This window comes from Martes martes (genome assembly GCF_963455335.1).
Source record: "Martes martes genome assembly, chromosome: X".
In the NCBI taxonomy this organism is placed as follows: domain Eukaryota; kingdom Metazoa; phylum Chordata; class Mammalia; order Carnivora; family Mustelidae; genus Martes; species Martes martes.
In genome coordinates, this window is record NC_137897.1 from 12,228,791 (window position 1) to 12,249,668 (window position 20,878).

Below are 20,878 nucleotides of genomic sequence, written 5' to 3' on the forward strand. Positions count from 1 at the left end.
GGATAGGTCCACTGCCAATCTAATGTTTTTACCCTTGTATGTTACAGACTTCTTTTCCCGGGCTGCTTTCAGGATTTTCTCTTTGTCGCTAAGACTTGTAAATTTTACTATCAGGTGAAACCTATGTGGACCTATTTTTATTGATTTTGAGGGGCGTTCTTAGCATCTCCTGGATTTTGGTGTTTGTTCCCTTTGCCATATTAGGGAAATTCTCTCCAATAATTGCCTCCAATATACCTTCTGCTCCCCTCTCTCTTTCTTCTTCTTCTGGAATCCCAAATATTCTAATGTTGTGTCATCTTATGGTGTCACTTATCTCTCGAATTCTCTCCTCGTGGTCCAGTATTTGTTTGTCTCTCTTTTGCTCAGCTTCTTTATTCTCTGTCATTTGGTCTTCTGTGTCACTAATTCTTTCTTCTGCCTCATTTATCCTAGCAGTAAGAGCTTCCATTTTTGATTGCACCTCATTAATAGCTTTTTTGATTTCAACTTGGTTAGATTTTGGTTCTTTTATTTCTCCAGAAAGGGCTTTTATCTCTGGAGAGAGGGTTTCTCTAATATCTTCTATGCCTTTTTTGAGCCCAGCTAGAACCTTGAGAATCGTCATTCTGAACTCTAGATCTGACATATTACCAATGTCTGTAATGATTAGGTCCCTAGCCTTCGGTATTGCCTCTTGTTCTTTTTTTTTGTGGTGAGTTTTTCTGCCTTGTCATTTTGTCCAGATAAGATTTGTTTTCTCCTCCTCTGGAATTCCGCTGTTCTTGGTGAGTGACGTTGGTCTTGGCTGGGTTTCTTGTTGATCTTCTGGGGGAGGGGCCTGTTGTAGTGATTCTCAAGTGTCTTTGCCCCAGGCGGAATGCACAGCCCTTGCCAGGGGCCGGGCTAAGTAATCCGCTCGGGTTTGCTTTCGGGAGCTTTTGTTCCCTGAGCGCTTTCCTTTCCGTAGAGTCCGGAGGACGGGAATGAAGATGGCGGCCTCCCAGTCTCTTGGCCCAGAGGAGCCGAGAGCTTGGGTTCTGCTCCTCAGTGCACCCTCAGAGAAAGGCACCCAACTGCCCCCGTCTCCCTGGCCTCTGGTCACGCTTGGAGGAAAGCGCTCAATCGCTTGCACTTGGAGAAAAGCCCAGGGTCGCTTCTGTCTCCGTGGCCTCCGGCCGCGCTCCAAGCCCACCCAGCCTGTGACCGGTTCAAGGTAACCCCGGGCTGGGAGCTCACTCCTCGGCTCTGTCTCTGTAGCCAGCTTCCCTGCTCTAATACCTGCGAGGTCTGTGACACTCAGACACCCCCGGTCCTTCTGTGACCCCGTGGGACCTGGGATTATGCTCACCCCGCGTGGGCTTCCCCCCGGTTTAGCCTCCAGAGCGATGTCCCTCCGTGGAGCAGACTTTTAAAAGTCCCGATTTTGTGCTCCGTTGCTCTGCCGCTTGCTGGGAGCCGGCCCCTCCCCCTGCGGTCTGTCTTCCCATCGCTTTGGATTCACTTCTCCGCAGGTCCTACCTTTCAGAAAGTGGTCGATTTTCTGTTTCTGGAGTTGCTGTTCTTCTTCTCTTCGATCTCCTGTTGGACTTTTAGGTGTTCGCAATGGTTTGATAAACTATCTAGCTGATCTCTTGCTACCTGATGTCATCTCAGCCTGCTACTTCTCCGCCATCTTGACTCCTCCGGATGGTGTTTACCTTTTTATTGTTGAGTGTATATTGGGGAGTTCTTCCTGTTCTGTGGCTTGTCTTTCCATTTTCTTAGTGGTGTATTTTGAAGCAAAAAAGTTTTGCATTTCAATGAAGTACAGTTTATCAATTCTTTCCTGTTTAGAATGTTCTTTTGGTGTCATATCTAAGAAATCTTTGCCTAACCTAATGTCTTGAAGCTTTTCTGTTATTTATTTCTAAAAATACTACAGTGTTAGCTCTTATATTCAGATCTCGAATCCATTTTTATTTAAATTTTGTTTGTAGTGTGAGCTGAGGGTCTAAGTTCATTTCTTTATATGTGGATATCCAGTTGTTTCAGCCCTGCATGTTGAAAAAAACTCCTATTGAGTTGCCGTGGCACCTTTGTTGAAAATCACTTGACTGCAAATTTAAGGGTTTCTTTCTGGACTCTCTGTTCTGTTTGTTGATCTCTATGTCCTTATGGTAGTACTACACTGAATATTTTTTAAAGCAAGGCAGTCATATGTAGTCTTGTGAAGAGATAATCATGTGACTTAGAAGGCTAAATATTTGCTACAGTGGCACATTTTAAGATAGTGTCTAGCATCTTATTTATTTGAATATGTGGCGTGTAGCATATTCAAAAGCATCATTTTAGTTCCTTGAAGTTGCAATACTTTTCTTACTTTCAGCCTTCTCACATGCTTATTCCCTGGACATACAATAACAACTGTCCAGCTCTTTATCCCCTATCTCAGTGCCCTTTTTTGCTCTTTACCATTACCTGTCCTGTAGGTTCAAAATGTGATACTGATTGCTGCCTCATAGTAGCTTTGGTGATGTCATTTTACTTCCCCAGGCCTTAATTTTCTCATCTGCGAAGTGGAAGAATTGAATTTGATCTCATTACTTTTCTAAACTCAGTCATTAATATTTTCCCTGGTGAACAATCCAAGTCGTGTGTAAATTCCTGTCTTTTAACTGGTAAAAAATAATTGTTGTGTTTAGCAGAGAATTTAATGAGGTTGTGTGTTTGGCGGGGGGAAGTGGGGCATTATCAGGGGATCAAAGCAGCTCTTTTTGGAAAACTACTCCTGGCGAACATTTTATCATATTTGTAGGTGTATATGACATATGAACCCATCACTGTGTGTAACTGGGTGATTAGGGGATAGGCATAGGCTCACACATCCTGTTGTGAGTAGTAAGGAAAGAAAGTACATTTTCTATTACAAAGAAATCACCATTTTAATGAACTTGCCAAGAAGAAGAATGGTCCTCACTGACGAAATCCTTGAAGCTTTGCATATGGCTAACTCTCTATTTGATTGATACTTAAAAGTGCAGGTCCCACTGGCAGGCTCCCTTCAACATTTTCCATCCTTTAAGTGTTTTTCCTTTGGCATTTGAATGCTTTTATTTTCTTCATAAAATATTCATAGTTTGGGGGGATGGGAGGCCTTTTTACAGCTGAAGTTATTTCAAGGTTCTCTCCCCCAAAGAATTGGCTTTCTGTTCCTTGCAGCTTTCAGTTGCCACATTGGCTGCTTTATTTCTACTTAGTAATTTGGAATATATTTTCATTAAATCATTGATTTTGGGCTTTGTAAAGATCTGAGGGAAATTAGTATAGACAGTAACATATATGGATAATATTTTGTCTGGAAATTTCTAAGCATAATAAAATAAAAAGATAAAAAATCTAAGAGGTTGAAGTTTTAGATGAAGATACCAGGAGCCTGAGAATCAGCAGATCAGTGCTAGAAAATGCACATCTTTCAGTAAATTTAATAAACACCTGTTTCTGTATTTTCTATTACTGTTACTATATTTTCTGAGTTTAGGATTAAATGGCAGTTTCTTTCATGAACTTTTACATCTGATTTTCAGGATTTCGGTATCTATTATTTTTTCCCTGATTACATTTACAAAATTTTCTGATTTCACAAAACTTTGCTGATATCTGGTATTCTACCTTATTAACGTGAGACTTAGGAATAAATCTGCGATTGCTTCACATGTATGGTAAATCTTTCAATGTATGCATCAAAGGTGTTTTCCTCCCCTCTTCTTTCCTTCTCTTTCCTTTTAGGAAAGCAGGTGTTATGGTTGTAGGTATGTTTTCATCTTTTGCATGTGTACACTAGATTACTCAGCCAAAGTGGTTTTTCAGTTTCGCTTTGCATGAAGGTATACTTTTTCTCTCTTTTTAATTTTTATTTTTTAAAGATTTTATTTATTTCTTTGACAGAAAGTAAGTACAAGTAGGAGGAGCAGCAGGCAGAGGGAGAGGGAGAAGCAGACTCCCCACTGAGCAGGGAGCCTGATGCGGGCTGGATGCGGGCTCCTTCCCAGGACCCTGGGATCATGACCTGAGCTGAAGACAAATGCTTAACTGACTGAGCCACCCAGCGCCCCTTTCTCTTTTTTAAATTGATTAGAGCATGCTGGATAAAATATTTGAATATTTGATTCCACTTTAAAATCATGAATGGAAAAAAATTAAAATAAAATCATGAATGGACTGGAACTATTATAAGAGGAGATATTTTACTAAATTCACCATGTGAATACTTAATACACCCAAGGCAGTGTGTTTAGATGCTCTGGGAGGTAAAAATATGAATCAGACATAAAATTGGTAGAATGAAGATAGATTAGTATCACCTACTGTTAAAGGAAGAGTCAAGAACACATAGAAGAGATTTTTCAGCAGAAACCAAATAAGGAAAGATGTGTGAGCTAGTGCCATTTTTTTTTTCTTTTTTGAGAGAGTAGCAGCTAAGGGAAAACCCGAGGCTTGACTCTGCCTGCCTCCTTCTAGAAGCCATGTGTGTGCGTAGGCAAATACTGAGATTTCTTTCTGAAACTCCAAATCTCGAGTGAAGTGAAGTGGGTGGGTACTCTTAGTTTTGCCTTCTCTTGACTGGAAAGAGAGGGGAAAGAGCTGGAAAAGTGACTAATCACAGCTAATGCCCTGATATGGTGGAGAGGAAAGGCCCAGGCCTCTATGCTGAACTGCGGAAACAAACTGGAGTTTGGGGAGTGCCTCCGAGACCACTGATACTGCTCAAGACTTGTGAGAATACGCTCTGCTACAGAATTGTTTGTATCCTTTTGGTATCTCACATTTTAAAATAACATATTTATATAACCTCTTGTTGACTTTTCAGTTTTAGTCATCATCTGCTGTCTTCCCCTTCTAGCGCCTTTTCTCCTCCTTCACCCCCTCAGCACAGTTCGTAGAATTTGGGTTAGATCAGTATTTAGTGTTTATATTATTCTTATGGCTATGTAAGCCATATAGTAAATTATTTACTTTTCCTACTTGCACAGATTTTTGTTGGCCCCGGAGTGCATCATCAGCTTGTTTCTTTTCAATGTACTTGCCCCTGAAGCAACTGTAGACTGCCTCAATTTTCTAAAGTTCCTCTTGAAATTCTGACACAGGTATTGGTTTCATCTGTTTGAAGAAATTTAGAGTGATTGTCTTCCATGCCTGATACATAGTTTTCATCATGGCATCTCCCTTCTCTGTCATCCAATGATTCTTTTCTTCTTCCACGTTGGAACTCCTTTATCCTGTGCCTTGCTCTTTCTTGGTTTACTCACTTGCTTTGGTAGAACACATCTTTGAGTAGCTTTTTTGGAGAGGGTACATAGAGCTCAATATAAGCCCCTGAATGTCTAAGAATGCCTTTAATTGAACCGTGAAGCTGGCTGCTCATTTGGGTATTAAACCATCGGTTGGAAATCAGTTTTTTTCAGAATTTTCATGACATTGCTCCAATGAATTCTAGCTTTCAGTGGTATATTAAAAGTTTTTAAAACTGTCCGGACTCTTGATCCTTTGGATGTGGCCTGCCCTCCTCTTCCATCCCCTGCTGGAAATTTGTAGAGTCTTCTAACTCCTGTATTTTGAAATTTCATATGTGCTTTGCCATGGGTCTGTTTTCTTCCATTGTTCTGGGTACTCAGTGGGCTCTTCTAGTTTAGAAAGCCCTAGTCTTCATTTCTGGGTAGTTTTCTTAGACTATGTGATTTTTTTTCCTGCTATTTTCTCTCTTTTTGTGGAATTTTATTTGGATATTATCCTGCTCTTTTAAAGATCTCCTTAGGTTGGGTGCCTGGGTGGCATACTCTTGGTTTGGCTCAGGTCATGATCTCAGGGTTGTGGGACTGAGCCCCACGTTGGGCTCTATGCTCAGCATGGCATCTGCTTAGGACTCACTCTCCTTCTCCCTCTGCCTCTCCCCTCTGCGCTCACATGTGCATGCTCTCTCTCTCTCTCTCCCCTCCCCTTCCTCCTAGATAAGTAAATAAATCCTTTAAAAAAGATCTCCTTAGATTATCTTTGAATCTTTCTATTAAGCTTTCCCTTTCTACTATCATGGTTTTTTTTTTAAAGATTCATTTCTTTATTTATTTGACACAGAGAGAGATCACAAGTAGGCAGAGAGGCAGGCAGAGAGAGAGGGGGAAGCAGGTTCCCCGCTGAGCAGAGAGCCCAATGTGTGGCAGGGCTCGATCCCGACCCTGAAACCATGCCGTGAGCCAAAGACAGTGGCTTAACCCACTGAGCCACCTGGGCACCCCTCTGCTATCATGTTTTTAATTTTCAGGTTCTCTTTTTAATTATTTGACTATTCTTTTTTTTTTTTCAGCAACATCTTGAGTATTTCATGTTTGCAAATAACATCTCTTATCTCTTACTGAGGATTTCCCTGATAACTTTGAGAAATTTCACTCCTTACTCCCACCCCATTAGCTATCTTCTTAGTAAGTAAAATAAAGCTTCATGAGGGTAGAGCTTTTTTTCCTGTTGTTTTTTTTCACTGATATTTTCACAGTACCTCAAACAATCCTTGATACATAGTAAATGTTTAAGTAGTTCTAGAATATAAACAGAATGATCATTGTGATATTAATATACATTGAAGAATTTCCCCCTATTATGGATCTAATCTGTATCTTTGAGATTAACCTTTTTTTTCTATTGTACTATTTTAGAAATTTTTGTGTAGATATGTGATAATACTTCATCATCTGTTTCTGTTTAAGAAAGGGTGTAAAAACTGATTGGATTGTATGGATAAATGGATAGGACTTGCCGTCTGTGGGTTTCATAGTGGAATGATCTGATTTGGTCATTTTGTTGGAGATCTCTTGATGTTGGTATCTATATCTTCCTTCTTGGCTGGTCCATTTCCCTGGAGCACTTCTTTTAACCTCTGGATACAAAAGTCTGGGAGCAGAGAGGAAGAGGGATGGCAGTCTCACCATCCAGAATGTATACATATACTAGATCCCCCTGTTTTCAGTATGGCCCCCTTGCCTTCATCTGGGCCTTGTGTCCTTCCTGGAGAAGAAGGATACTTCTAGCCTTTTGCTGGAGTGAGAAACATAATGAAAATGTGTAGAATGTGAGAGAAAAATCTTAGGATCTAACTGCTCCTAAAGGGCTTCAGTTAATTTTTTTTTCCAAATGGGGATGGATCATAGTCCTGTAGTTCTTATGTTAGTTCAAAGAGATATTTGTTGGATACTTACTATATTCTGAGTTATCCAGGTGGAGTAGGGTTAGGGCATGGATACTGCAGGCAGAGGGGACCGCAAGAGCAGGGATCCTGAAGCCCAAACCTGCATGAGGTGTAGCTGGAACCTGATCTTCAAGGGTATTGTCAAGGTATGCCCTTCTGAAGGGTAGGAAATAGGATTCACGATTAGCTCATTTTCTTTACTTCTTATTGCTTTCTTCATTTTATTGCTTTCTTCATTTCTACATTTTATTGCTTTCTTCGTCCTTACTTGCAGAGGATTTTGATGTCCTCAGTTCTTGAGAACTGGGGGGCTTCTTTGGTACACCTTGGTTATTGTCTGTTTTCTCTACTGCTCGGTTAGCTATCAGCCACTCATCTATTTTCCCAGTTCCAAATTTAAACGAGAAACTTTAAACAGTTTTTTTCACTATTATGTTAATGAGGTAAGAGTGAGTTTAGTTGCAAATATTCAAACTACTATCTAGACTCAAAAGTCTTGCTATAGGACTTTTAATAAAATTCAGGACAGCTGAAACTGGGAATCCTATACGTATCAAGCGAAGCTTTTAGTTTCAAGTGATCCCAGGTTGATAAGCACCTTTGGGTTTCTGGCAGACAGTAGAGGAGGAACCCACTTTGCACACAGGGCCCAGTTCCTACAGGTGAAGTTCCAAGGGATGTGCATTTGGAGTCAGAGGTCGCCAAGCACTCTAGGAAACGGAACACAAGGGGGGACAGAGCTAGCAGGAGCAACAAAAGGGTAGTAAATACGAAGCCCTTAGATTGTAGGATTATCAGACACAGACTATTACATAAATATGTTTAATAAATTAAAGAAAAGGAGACAGAAAAAATGAGTAGCCAAGAAATTATAAAAATGAAAAAAAAATTGAAAACAGATCAAATAGAACTAGAAAGGAAACAGTCATTAAAATAAACTTGAGGACTGGATTAACAGGACATTAAGCACAGTTGAGGGAATTGGTTAATGTAACAGTAGATCTTAGAAAATTATCCAGAACACAACACAGTTGAGACAAAGAACCCCATAAGGAGAGGTAACAGAAAATGGCAGAAAGACAATATTTGGAGAATCACTCAGAATTTCCCAGGGTGAACAGGATGCCACATGATTCAGAAACTCTAGTGAAGGTCAGTAGGTTATAAAAGAAAAAGAGGATGAAGAAGTAGGCAGATTCAGTGTCAAGTTCAGTACCGCAGAACACTGCAAAGAGATTCCAAAAGCAACCAGAAAGAAGACAGACTACTTAACGAGAAAACAATGGTTCTATAGACACATGACTTCTTGCCAGCAATAATGGAAGCCAGAAGACAGCAAAATATTATTTTTAACGTGCTGTGAGAAAATAACTGTCCATCTAGAATCTATACCCAGTGAAATACTCTTTGAAGAATGAGGGTAAAATAAAGACTTTTCAGTCACACAAACTGACTAAGCTGGTACTAACAGACTATCCATGAAGGAAGTTCTAAAAGATGAACTTCAGACAAAAGGTAATATTGATAGTAAAAGAGGTTGTAATGGAAACTAGGAAGACTTTAAAACTGAATGAGAACATACCAAAACCTGTGACACTTGGAAGACCATTTGTAATACTAAATGCTTATATTAGAAAAGAAGAAATGCAATCAGTTAAGTAATTTAAGCTACAAAAAGAATAGGATAAGCCCAAAGAGAGAAAATACAAGGAGATGAACAGACATTAATGAAACACAAAGCAAGCAGACAATACAGAGGCTCAGAAAAGTTGGCTTTTTGAAAAGAGTAATAAAATGGGAAAATGTCAGGTTAGCTCAATGAAGGGAAACTAAAGTGATGATACAAACAGCATTAGCAGTAGAAAACAAAAGTTATGTGCACAGAGATTAAGATGAGTAGAGGAGGGCATGGGAATGTCTTTATGGCAATAAATATGAACATTTAGACAATAAATGTCTAGAAAAATATCATTTATCAAAACTGACCTAAGAATTAGAAAGTCTAAATAATCCTGTAATAGTTAAAGAAATGAAGTCATTAAAATCTTGTTTCAAGCAAAACTCCAGGCCCAGATGCATCTGCTGTCAAGTTCTACCTGACATTCAACAGCAGCCACCTGTTCCAGAGTATAGATGGGGAACACTCTCCAGCCGAATCAAACCTACCAGATAACCATATGTGAAAGGAAACCCACTTATCAGTCTCACTTATGAATATAGTTGGCAAAAATCCTAAACAGGGTATTAGCCAACTAAATCTAGCAGGTATAAAAACCTGACCAGGTTGGAATTATCCTAGGTTAGCAAGGGTGTTTTAATACTTAAGAATTTATAATTTAACTTATCATTTTAACTAATTGTAAGGGGCAAATACTATCATCTCAGTGGGTGGACATGCAGTTTTGGTTAAAATGCCTCAACAGGTTATAAAAAAAAAAATCTCAAAATAATAGTAGGTGGAAATTTTCATAATCCCTTAAAGGGTTTCTATACTAATCTATAGCAAATATCATTGTTAATGTTGAAATAAGGAGAGCCTTCCCTTTGAGATCAAGAGACAATAACAATGCCCATATGATTATTATAAGTCAACTTTACAGTAGATTTTCTAGCCAGGTAAGTAAGATAAAAAACAAAAATAGATAAAGGTACTGAAAAGAAGAAACCAAATGGCTGTGAATATTCATAGGTGATAGGATTTTATCCAAAAGTATATTCAGAAATACCCTCATATCATCTTGTACAAAAATAAGGCATTTTTTAAATTAAAAAAATAGTAATAATGAAATGAATCAGACATGCATCTGGTGGCAGATCCTCTATCTGAGCACACTAGGCAGGGAGAGTGAGACATATGACTCAACTGGTTGGTTTCCTGTCTCTCAGGGATCACTGTATTTTGTTGCCAGATTTCCTAGTCTTGAAAACTGTTGTTTTATACATTTTGGTCTCATGTCTAAAAACTGTGATTTCATATAAAAACCGTGTTTGTTTTCGGCTGTTTCAAATAGGAGGGTAAATCTCATCTTTGTTATTCCCTCTTGCTAGAAGCAGAAGTTTGGTTAATTAAATGGCTTATCAATTCTTAGTCCTCTTTTTTCAATAAGTCCTCTTTTGTTAAAAACACACTTTGTTCTGGTGCAAGGCCTTTGCTTTAAAAGCATGCATAGTTTTTTTAAAATTTTGTTTTTAAAGAAACCGGTGATTTAAAGGCCCAATCCTGAGGACCTTTGGAGTACAGAATGGCCCTGAAATGGATAATTTCTGAGGCTTTTGTTTTTCTGCTGCTATATGCTTTGTTATCGAAGGCTGTTAAGGTCTCACCACTTCTGGAGTTTTGACCCACTGATGTGTTTCATAAATTTTAATGAAAGACAGATTGAGAGAAATCACTGATGGGCCCACATGGTTGTACCAGATCCATGCACTGGCTCAGAATGCAAATCTCTATGAAATTACTCTTCAGTTACCTTTGTGGAAAGCCCCAGACTCCATCTTCTGGCTCGTCTGATCTAGCTAGGTCAGTTCAAAAGTGATTTGCAAAAGCTTTCATGTTCTTGGCACATTGCTATGACTTACTTTTAAGTCACAGAAAATTGTCCAAATATTAGCACACATATTACAGAATTGCCGGTAAACTAGGTATGGTTATATAGAGCATGGTGTGCTTTTTAAGGAGTTTGTAAAGAATATGGTTTAACTTGCCAGTGTGTGATAATAAACTTATTTCTTGTGCGTGATCATGAGCTTTATTTATAATTCACTAGCAGATGTTTATTTTCATTTAGTTACAACTCAGACATTTTTGGCTTAATTCAAATTTTCTCTGTATCTCACAAAATTAAAAAAAATTAGACTGAGACTTTTGTTCAAAATATCCTTTAAATGGGGCCAGATGAATATAGGAACAGATTTTATTTCTGCTAATAAGGATCAGGGAGAGAAAAGGAAATTGAGATCTTTGAAGTGTTCTTCAACATCATTTAGTCCCATCTCTTTCAGCCTCCCTGCTGTTGTCAGACCCAGTAGCTTACAGGGCAGCAGAGCTGACTGTGGGGACTCTGGCTCCCTTCGTTTCTGTAGCCCACTTGCTGAACTAATGAGTAGTGTAATGGCCAAGAGAGAGGGAGACATATTAGAGAAACCAAAGGGCCTAGATTATTTGAAACTAAACAAGTAACATCAGAATAATGAGGGATTGACTGCCTTTCCCATGCTGGGTTCCAGTCCTTTGATCAGAGGGTATCTTTTCCGTACTGTTTTTTACTGTCTTAATCAAAACAGCCTATATAAATAATTGGATTTGGGGTAGGTAGGATGAAAATGAAAAAGTGATTAGAAATATCATGTACTCCTTTTTTTTTTAAATTAAGCCTTCAGATGGATTTTAATAACCTAAACATGTTAACTGCAATTGGTATTCCTAGTTAAATGTTAAGGGCAATTGGTATTCCTAGTTAAAAAGTGGAAAGGGTATTTTGTTTTGTTCTTGGTAGCTCTCTTTTTTTAAAAAAATATTTACTTATTTGAGAGGTGGGGAGGGGTAAAGGGAGAGGGGGAGAGACCATCTCAAGCAGACTCCACCCTGAGTGCAGCACCCAATGTGTTTTTGGTAATTCTTAACAGTATGTGTTTTTCTTTTCAGCTACTAAGTCAGGATTGTTACCTCCACCACCTGCGCTCCCTCCAAGACCTTGTCCATCACAGGTAGGAAACAGAAGTTGATTTCTGTGAACTGTTGGGTATAGCAAAGTTGTCCTACCACTGTGCTTCCTTTGCAAGGGTTGATAGCCACAGAACTGGCCGGTCACATTCCCAAGATGATGTCTGGACAGAGAGTATAGAGAGTAGCTGAATTTCTTCTTATCTGTCCATTCCCCAAACCTCACGTGGAAAAGGGAAAGTTTCTTCAATAAGCAACCAAACCAACGCATACCGGTTCCCCTTTGGCCATCAAGGGTTGCATGTTGTTTTCAGATAGAGAAAGAAGAAGAATGGGTGTCTCTTCAGTTGGGGGGGTGGGGGACATGGTTTTTCTATATAGTATGTACAGTTTGGGTGTGTATATTGTCATCACTATTTTAGGAGCTGTGTTAATTCTCCATAATTAATGGTCGTCTCCATGGTGTTCGTGCTGTGGTTTGGGCCTACAGTGCTTTCTTTATCTTTAGGATGGTATTTTCTTTGGAACAATAAGCTGAAACAGCAGGACTTGGGAGAATGTGTCACCAAAATCTGTTTCACTTGTGAATTAATTCTGCCTCATTTATATGTGCTACTATGGTCTTATTCATCAACACTCCTTGTAGAGTTGGAAATGAGAAGCAAGCTGCAAATCTGCAGAGTGTGGTAAAGGGCACTACAGAGCCTTCCTTTCATTAATTGCTGTTGAAGAGACTTTCTGTCTTTAAAGGCCCTCTAACTTTCAGCAGAAAATGTTGGGAAATTTCTCTGTTAACAGTCCTAGTTTCTACCTTATTGGTCTCGATGCTTCAGAACATACTTTTCCATCTGGCACATCTTAGGACTTGCTGAGTCACTGAAACCATTTTGGGCATTTGCTTGTCCTTCTTTTAGAGAATTAGATCATCTTTAGCGTTCACTCGGCCTTGAGGCGCAGAGACAGTGGGTTCAGTACTGCTTTTTGTCCTCTGAGGGGCAAGGAAAAGCCCGTTCTTCCTGACTCACGGGTAAGCCAGTGAACGCCCCTCTTCTAACACTCCAGGATTGGCTTTAAAAGTTGTTGATTAATCCGTCAACAAGTATTTATTGAGTCCCTGCTGTTTATCTAATGGCAAGCTTTAGTTCCATCCTAAGCTTCTCCCCGGTTATAACTTCTGCTCATTGACATTACTAGCTCTGTTTCTTGAACATCTGCGGTAGACCAGGTGTTGTGCTAAGTGCTCTCAATGCATTATTTAATCTCCGCAAAAATCCTATGAAGTAGGTGTTAATATCCTTTATTTTCTTACAGGTGAGGAAATTGAAGCATACAGGGGTTAAACAAGTCAGCCAAGGTGACATGGCTAGTAAATAGGTAGAGCCAGCTCCCCAGATGAGGTCCGTCTCCTAAAGGTCGCGGCCCTCCCCGTGCCTGGAGCTGCAGTGTCTGTGCGCACAGTAAGACAGTGCTCTGCTGCTCTGGCAGCGGAGGCTTTCACCACGTGCCGCCTGTGGAGGACCTAGATGAGACCAAACTCCCGATTGGCACCAACAGCAGACCTGGGCTTTGTCACAACAAAATTGTGGGCATTCCGGAGGCAGTCATCTACTAGCTACTGGTTTTAAACTGGGGCTTGGGAGCCACCTGGATGAATGCATGAAGACCCGTCAGAAAGGGCTTTTGTGATCAACCTCCTTATCTTCTCCTGTACGAGTAACAGGAGTGACTTCCTGCTTGTGAAATGCCTTGCTGCCATCAGCAGTCCTCATCCGACCTGCTTGAGGTGGCCTTCCTGCCTGCTTGGGGTCTTAGTGACCGAGGATCTGATGGGGGGCTGGGAATTCTCAAGTCACTGTTAATGAATGAGACTGCTTCTTCGTCTGCCAGATTTCCCATCATAATGTAAACGGCGAGCGGAGTGCTCAGCCCAAGCCTCCACCTCAGCTGCCTAACTTTGGAGATTTCAGACTACAGAAACAGGTGTGTAAGAAATGCAGCAGAAAACCCCTTCGTCACTTCCCTTCCCTTACTCTCTTTTCCTCCACTGTAAGTGGGACACACACATTCAACAGAGGAAATCCTGGGAGCTGAATAGGTGACTGTATTTAGTCGTTGTGCCATGTCCAATTCCTGATGGCCCTGGGAGGGGCTCGCCTAACCATGTGGGCGGGGCACCTGTGTATTCTAGTCTTTCTCAAACCGCTTGTGATAAAGCAGTCTTCTGGGAGATATGAACAGGGTTCTGTGGTAAGACAAATTCGCAGGCTGCCACCTCAGCACCCGCTTGTGGAGAGTCACAGTGTGTACGGGCTCATTAAAGGATTTGAAGTCCTACAGTAAAGAAACCTGGTCAGTTTTGGTAAAGCTTGCAATTTCGTTGTGTGTATGACCATTCACCTCTTTCTTTCTTTATACAAGACTTAACAATCCCCCGAGGGCTTGGTGGTTAGGGAATGTTATTCTCACCAGCTTTAAAATATTGGTAAGAACGTTTCCAAACTGCTTTCATCTGTTACCTCCTCTCTATTTATGTGATTAAAGTTAAATTTTTGTATCTTAGGCCAGTAGTTTTCCCTAAAAGACTTGAAACTGAAAAAGGAAGTTTACCACACGTTAGCTTCGGATTTCTAGTTGTCATGTTTTCTTTTTTTTTTTTTTTTAATTTGCTTTTCTTTTCCTTCTGGCTTACTCTCTCATGAGGTCATTTTTACAACTTCACACAGCAAGCTTTATTACAGCATACTTAAGCACTTTGAGTTCTTCTTTTGCTCTGTTAAACATTTTCTTGAGAGTTCCTTGTTATATATGGGCAATCGATCTGCCTTTGGAAAAAAATATATACACCCAAATGAGGCTTAAACTATAGTACCTAGGGGAGAAACAAGGAAGCTTGGTATAATTTAAATCTTAAATTTGTCAGTAGCTGTGAGAAGAGATTAAGATAAAAAGGCTTTGGATTTAAATTTTCCTTTTTTAAAAAAATATTTTATTTATTTATTTGAGAGAGAGAGAGAGAGCTCAAGCATGGAGGGAAAGGCAGACTCCCCACTGAGCAGGGAGCCTGATGCAGATCTCAGTCCCAGAATCCTGGGAATCATGACCTGAGCCAAAGGCAGACACTTAACTGACTGAGCCACCCAGGTACCCCTGGATTTAAAATTTTCATATTATTTAATTTGATAAATGGATAAATGGTTAAGACTAGATTATAATAAACAAGAAAACATTCTGTTCCCTAAAAAGGAACAACTATTTAAAAAATGTCCTTCGAGGTTTTAAGTATGTAAGAGAAAAGCACTTGTACATTTGCAGATGTGTCCACAAAGGTATACAGAGCTCATTTCTACATACGCTGGAAGTATATCTCTACTTTTATCAAGTGAGAGAGATGAAGTATAGGTGTTCAGCATAAAATGCAGTTTAGCTGGCCCTTAATACTAAGCACTAGTATGTTACGAACATCTGGAGTAAATTATACAGATGGGGCCCTGGAGTTAGGAAAAGGAATAAATTCAAAGAAGCAGATCTTTTTATTTTTCATACGGTAGGGAAAATCAAGAGGGACCAAGTGAATATATAAAGAATCAAATGGTTTATGTTCCTTGTTTTCCTGAGGACAGGCTAGGGACCAGGGCATGGTATTTTGGCTCAGCTCCGGAGAAGTGACACATTTATTTATTAATTTTTTAAAAAAGACTAATTTATAACACAAATGACTAAAAAACAGTTAGAGTTAACTGTTTTATATGGAGCAGTGTTAACATGAGAGTTAACCTAGTAGCTCACTGTTGGTATGCGTATAAACTGAGGAAAATGCCATCTGCAGAGCTGGTGCTCGTCCTGTATGTCAGTTCTCTAAGGGCCTGTTTGCTTCTCCAATAATTAAATCTCTTTAATAGCATTGATCTCATGCCAAATTTCTTATGGCGATAATCTTTATTTTAAAAAGTTTTTTGGTACAAAGGATAATTTTTTCAGTTTTACATTAGCACCACATTTGATGATTGGGGCTCCCTGTAGACTAATGTGCTCAGGATTTTCCTATTTATTCCACTAATTGGTTACCTTATAACAGCAAGTGCTTCTCACTGGCAGCGCAGTGTGTACTAAAATAGCACTGTAGGATGAAAGTACTGTGGAGGAAGCATTTGATCAGTACTTTTAAGCTTAGACCAAGAGGGCTTCATGGAAGGGCTAAGGTGACCAGTGAAATGAGTTTTAAACAAGAGAATTTTTCTTTTCAGTTGGCTGAGGGGTTCAGAGCATTACCGTAGAGAAAAAGCAAATGCAAGGAGGCAGGCATGCAAGAGATCCCCATGTGTTCAAGGCACTGTCTGAAATTTAGAAAGATGGATTTTAGGGGAGAGGGATTTAGTGTTTGGATGTGGCAGTGAAGAGCCAGTGGCCTGCCCGCTTGAGGCCCCTTGAGGCCCAGTGGTGCCAGAGCCTTGGGAGAGGAAGGGCCCCTTGATAGGAGAGTTCTGTCCGGGGAGCAGGCCCCGGCGGGAGAGCACAGAGCGTCAGTTAGCCCATTGGTACTCACGTTGTACCTGCAGGAATCATCTGGGGGGAGCTTTAAACCTACTGAGGTGTGGGTCCCACCCCCAGAGATTTTGGTGTGGTGGGAGGCCCAGACATTGGGAGTTTTAAGAAGCTCCCCACATGATTCTGAAGTGTATCTGGGATTGAGTAACACTGAATTAAGGCAAGAGAAGGAAAGTTCAGAGATGAAGTTGAGAACCTACGGGATTTGTTAATGGTATGCCCTGAGTTTTTTTTTTTTTTTAAGATTTTTTTTATTTGAGAGGGAGAGGGGAGAGACAGAACACAGGCAGGGGGAGGGGGCAGAGGAAGAGAGAGAAGCAGGCTCCCCACTGAGCAGGGAGCCCAATGCAGGGCTTGATCCCAGGACCCTGGGATCATGACCTCAGCCGAAGGCAGGCGCTTAACGACTGATCCACCCAGGTGCCCCATGCCCTGAGTTCTTTAAGTGCGCAGAGAAGTCTTTGTTGAGTCGGTGAGGGTGGGAGGCATAAAGTCAGGTGAGGGGACATACCCATATGCTGTGGGGACGAGAACCCTAATCCTGATGAATGGTCTTGGGAGTCTCAGTCTTCTTGGGATGGCTGGCTCCAGCAGGGTTAGAGGGCTTGATGGGATGGTCTTCCTGGAAGGACTAGCCACTGTGGTACATACACACAGTGTATGTACATACATACATAGTCCTGTATGTACTATTTTGAAGGATGAGCCAGGAACCCAAGATGACCTTGAGAGGATATCATAGTCCATGGAGCAAGTCTTTCTTTCCTTTTTTAAAAAAATTAATCCTTTTTTAAATTAAAATTTTAAATTTAAAATTTTTAAATTTCCTTTTTAAACAAATTAATATATAAGGTATTACTTGTTTCAGCAACTCAGCGAGTCTTTCATCTAACTTTGTTATCTGGCTAGAATGAGGTTCCTGAGGCACTACTGAACCCAGTAGGAACATCCTGGGCTTGCTGTTCATTTCAAAGCCAAATTTCTTAGACACAGCTTTTTAAATAAGATCCTACCCTCTTGTCGTTTGGAAGGGATGACAGGCTCACTTCAACTCAAATGGCAGTTTGTAGGCCCTGAACTACTTATAAAATACTTGACACTATGCTTTCCTAGAAAATGTTCTTATAAATTAATATCCTGTCATTTCAGGTATTCTTTCGGTAAGTTAATGTGTAGTTGGCGATACAAAATCATAAATTCTCCTGGGAGACATTAAGAGTTTAGAGCTCATACATACTTGTTCTTTTTCTCTTGGTCTTTGTGGGGGGCCATTACTGGTGATTGTGTAAGTTTCTCACAGGGTTAATAGATTTTTAAAATGTAAATTGATTAAAGTTTAACATGCATACCCAATCCATTTTAAACACATATTAAATCATTTTAGTAGAGTAAAATGAAGAACTATCTCACTGGCAACTTTAAATATCTATAAGAAAACATTCTTTTTTTTAAAAAATATTTTATTTATTTATTTGACAGACAGAGATCACAAATGGGCAGAGAGGCAGGCAGAGAGAGAGGGGGAAGCAGGCTCCCTGCTGAGCAGAGAGCCCGATGTGGGGCTCGATCCCAGAACCCTGGGATCATGACCTGAGCCGAAGGCAGAGGCTTTAACCCACTGAGCCACCCAGGCGCCCTAAGAAAACATTCTTTAAGTATAAACAATATGGAAATGTCACCGCTTTTTACATTTCATGGCTTTTCTCTTGATCAAATTAAAACTCAGTGGGCATACATCAGATATTATGAGATCTTTTGCTATAATATATGCAGATGATCTCATGTACATTAGTCATCGAATCACCTTAATATATTGGCTGTGTAGATAAGGCATATTTTTGAACTTTCAAAGCTATGTACAACATCCTAATTTTCATTCATCAGTATGTATGTCAAAAGGTATTTTTCTGTGTATTTGAAACTTTGTAATTATTCTGAAGAGAATTTACAAACCTATCACCTATGATGCCACCTTCGCTTTCCTCCAGAGTGTTACCCTGTTCTGTCTTACAGCGCATGCTGTAGATTAGCTGAAAATAACAGTATGTTAATGAGTATTTCTGTAATTAAGGAAAGAAGATCCAGGCCCAGGATCTGTCTTCAACAGTGATGATGAAAGAACATACTACTGAAAGCTGCAGAGCACGATATGAAAGTGTCTGTGCTCTTGTTCTTAGCTCTACTACTCTGTAGCTTTGTGGGAAGTAAGGAGATTAGTCTCACAGACCTACTGCCTCTTCTTTTTTTTTAATTTTTTAATTTTTTTTATTTTAATAAACATATAATGTATTTTTACCCCCAGGGGCCTACTGCCTCTTCTATAAAATGTCAAGATTAGATAGATCCTCCTACTACCTAAGGTCTCTGATTCTGTGTTGTATTCCTCTGTCCAAGAAAAATTCTCTTGCAAATATAGTTGAAACATCATAAAACACAATTGAGGACAAGATGATTTAGACTAATTTCTCCCTGTTTCCCCCCACTGCTAAGTACAACCAAAAGCCCTGGATGTAATAAACAGAAAGAGGACTCTGAAAGATGTAAACAGGAAAGTGGACTGGCTAAGTCCTTAGGACTTGAGTAATGGCATGGCAGTGAATTCCTTGAGTTGGAAAAAAAAAACCCAAAACTCCCATATATCCTGGACTGAGTGCTGGAGGAGCCTGCAACCTGGAACTGCCAACAGATATAGACCAAAAAAAAAGCCCTTGACAAAAGTCTACTCTCTAGCCAGAGGACTGGGAAAAGGGTAGACAAGTTAGACAGAAGCCTTTTTGACAATACCCGTCCTACCCCAGCCAAATACTACGGATGTCTCTCCCTCTAGTGTCATCAGAGGGCAGTCTGGGAGTTGGTCTCTTGTCCCTCACCTGGTGGCAGCAGACAGCCTGGGGTGGCACTTTCCTAGCTGGCAAACGTGGTTTTAGCAGAGACCAAAGGGTTCTCCTAACCCTGATCTGGTGGCAACAGGTGGCCTGGGGATACACTTTATACCCCGACAGACAGTATCACTGGAGACAGACATTTCCCAATAAGCAAATACTCAAGGAGTTTGTCACTGGTAGACCTGCCCCATAACAAATACTAAAGGGAGTTCTCTAGACTGAAATGAAGGGACACTAGGCAGTAGCTTGAAGCCATGAAAAATGGTGAAGGTAGCCACGTTGGTCAATCTCAAAGCCAATAGTGTTGATTTGTGACTCTTCTCTTTTCTATATGACCTAAAAGGAAAATACTTATAATAATCACAAATCTATATTAATGAGCACACATATGTGAGGATATAATTTGTGACAATAATAATATAAAGGGCAGCAGGGCTATAAAGGAGTAGGGTTTTTGTATACTCTTGACACTAAGTTGGTATTAATTCAAATTTGATTGTTATAAAGTTAAGATGTTAACCAATCCTTAGAGTAACTACTAAGAAAAAAAACCTAAAAAATATAAAGAATATGAAAATGAGAAGGTAACAAAAATGGTATACTAGAAAAAAATCTGTTAATCAAAAAGAGAAGTGATGGGAAGACTGAGGAACTGAACAAGTATAAGACATAGAAAACAAAGAGCAAATGGCAGAAGTAAATCTTTCCTTATATGTAATTACTTTAAATGGATAAATATCTTCAATGAACTGACAGAAACAGATGGATTTAAAAAATAATCCAACTATATGCTTGTCTACAAGAGACTCCCTTTTGTTCCAGTGTTAAAAATAGGTTGAAAATGGAAGCATGGAAAAAGATATTTCACACAAATAGTAACCAAAAGAGAGCCCGGGTAGCTTTAGTCACATCAGACTAAATAGACTTAAAGACAAAAGTTGTTACAAGACAAAGAAGGGCATTATATATTGATAAAAGGGTTATTCCATTAAGATGGTAAAAATTTATAAAAATATACACACCTATCAACAGAGCTTCACGATGTATGAAGTAAAAACCAATAGAATTGAAGTAGCAGACAGTTCTACAATAACTCACTTTTAGTAATGGATCGAACAACTGGACAGGAGAGCAGTAAGGAAATAGAAGATGTGAATGAATAGAACACTCTAAATCCCCTAGACCTGGGCGACATCCGTAGAACACTCAAGTCTTCTCTTGTGCACATGGAACATTGACAGGTCAGACCACATGTTAGGCCACAAAACAAGTCTCAATAAGTTTAAAAAGATTGAAATTCTACAAAGTGACCACAGTGGAATGACACTACAAATCCATAATGGATATAACGCAGGAAGATTCACTAACATGTGGAAATTAGGCAGCATACTCTTTAAAAACTAGTGGGTCAAAGAAGAAATTACAAATGAAATTAGAAAGTGCCTTGAGATGAATGAGTACAGTGAGTAGGAAAACAATAGCAAAATCATTGAAACTAAAAATTGGTTTTTGTATCCTCTGATTAAAAATAAAAGGCTCTATTTTAAACTGAAATCAGATTCTGATAAATTTCTCTCTCCCTGTACATAA

The 20,878-nt window shown here is 39.7% G+C and overlaps 1 protein-coding gene across 4 annotated transcripts in view; it reads left to right on the top strand.

Moving 5' to 3' along the window:
- The window catches only part of REPS2 (RALBP1 associated Eps domain containing 2), a gene marked incomplete at its 5' end in the record, with an annotated part of 221,628 nt that overhangs the window by 152,484 nt on the left and 48,266 nt on the right, over window positions 1–20,878 (top strand). For all 4 annotated transcript variants that reach the window (XM_080794989.1, XM_080794991.1, XM_080794990.1 and 1 more), the window contains one exon: window positions 11,841–11,902. In XM_080794989.1, the coding sequence (XP_080651115.1) occupies window positions 11,841–11,902 (62 nt within the window). The remainder of the gene's footprint in view (window positions 1–11,840; window positions 11,903–20,878) is intronic.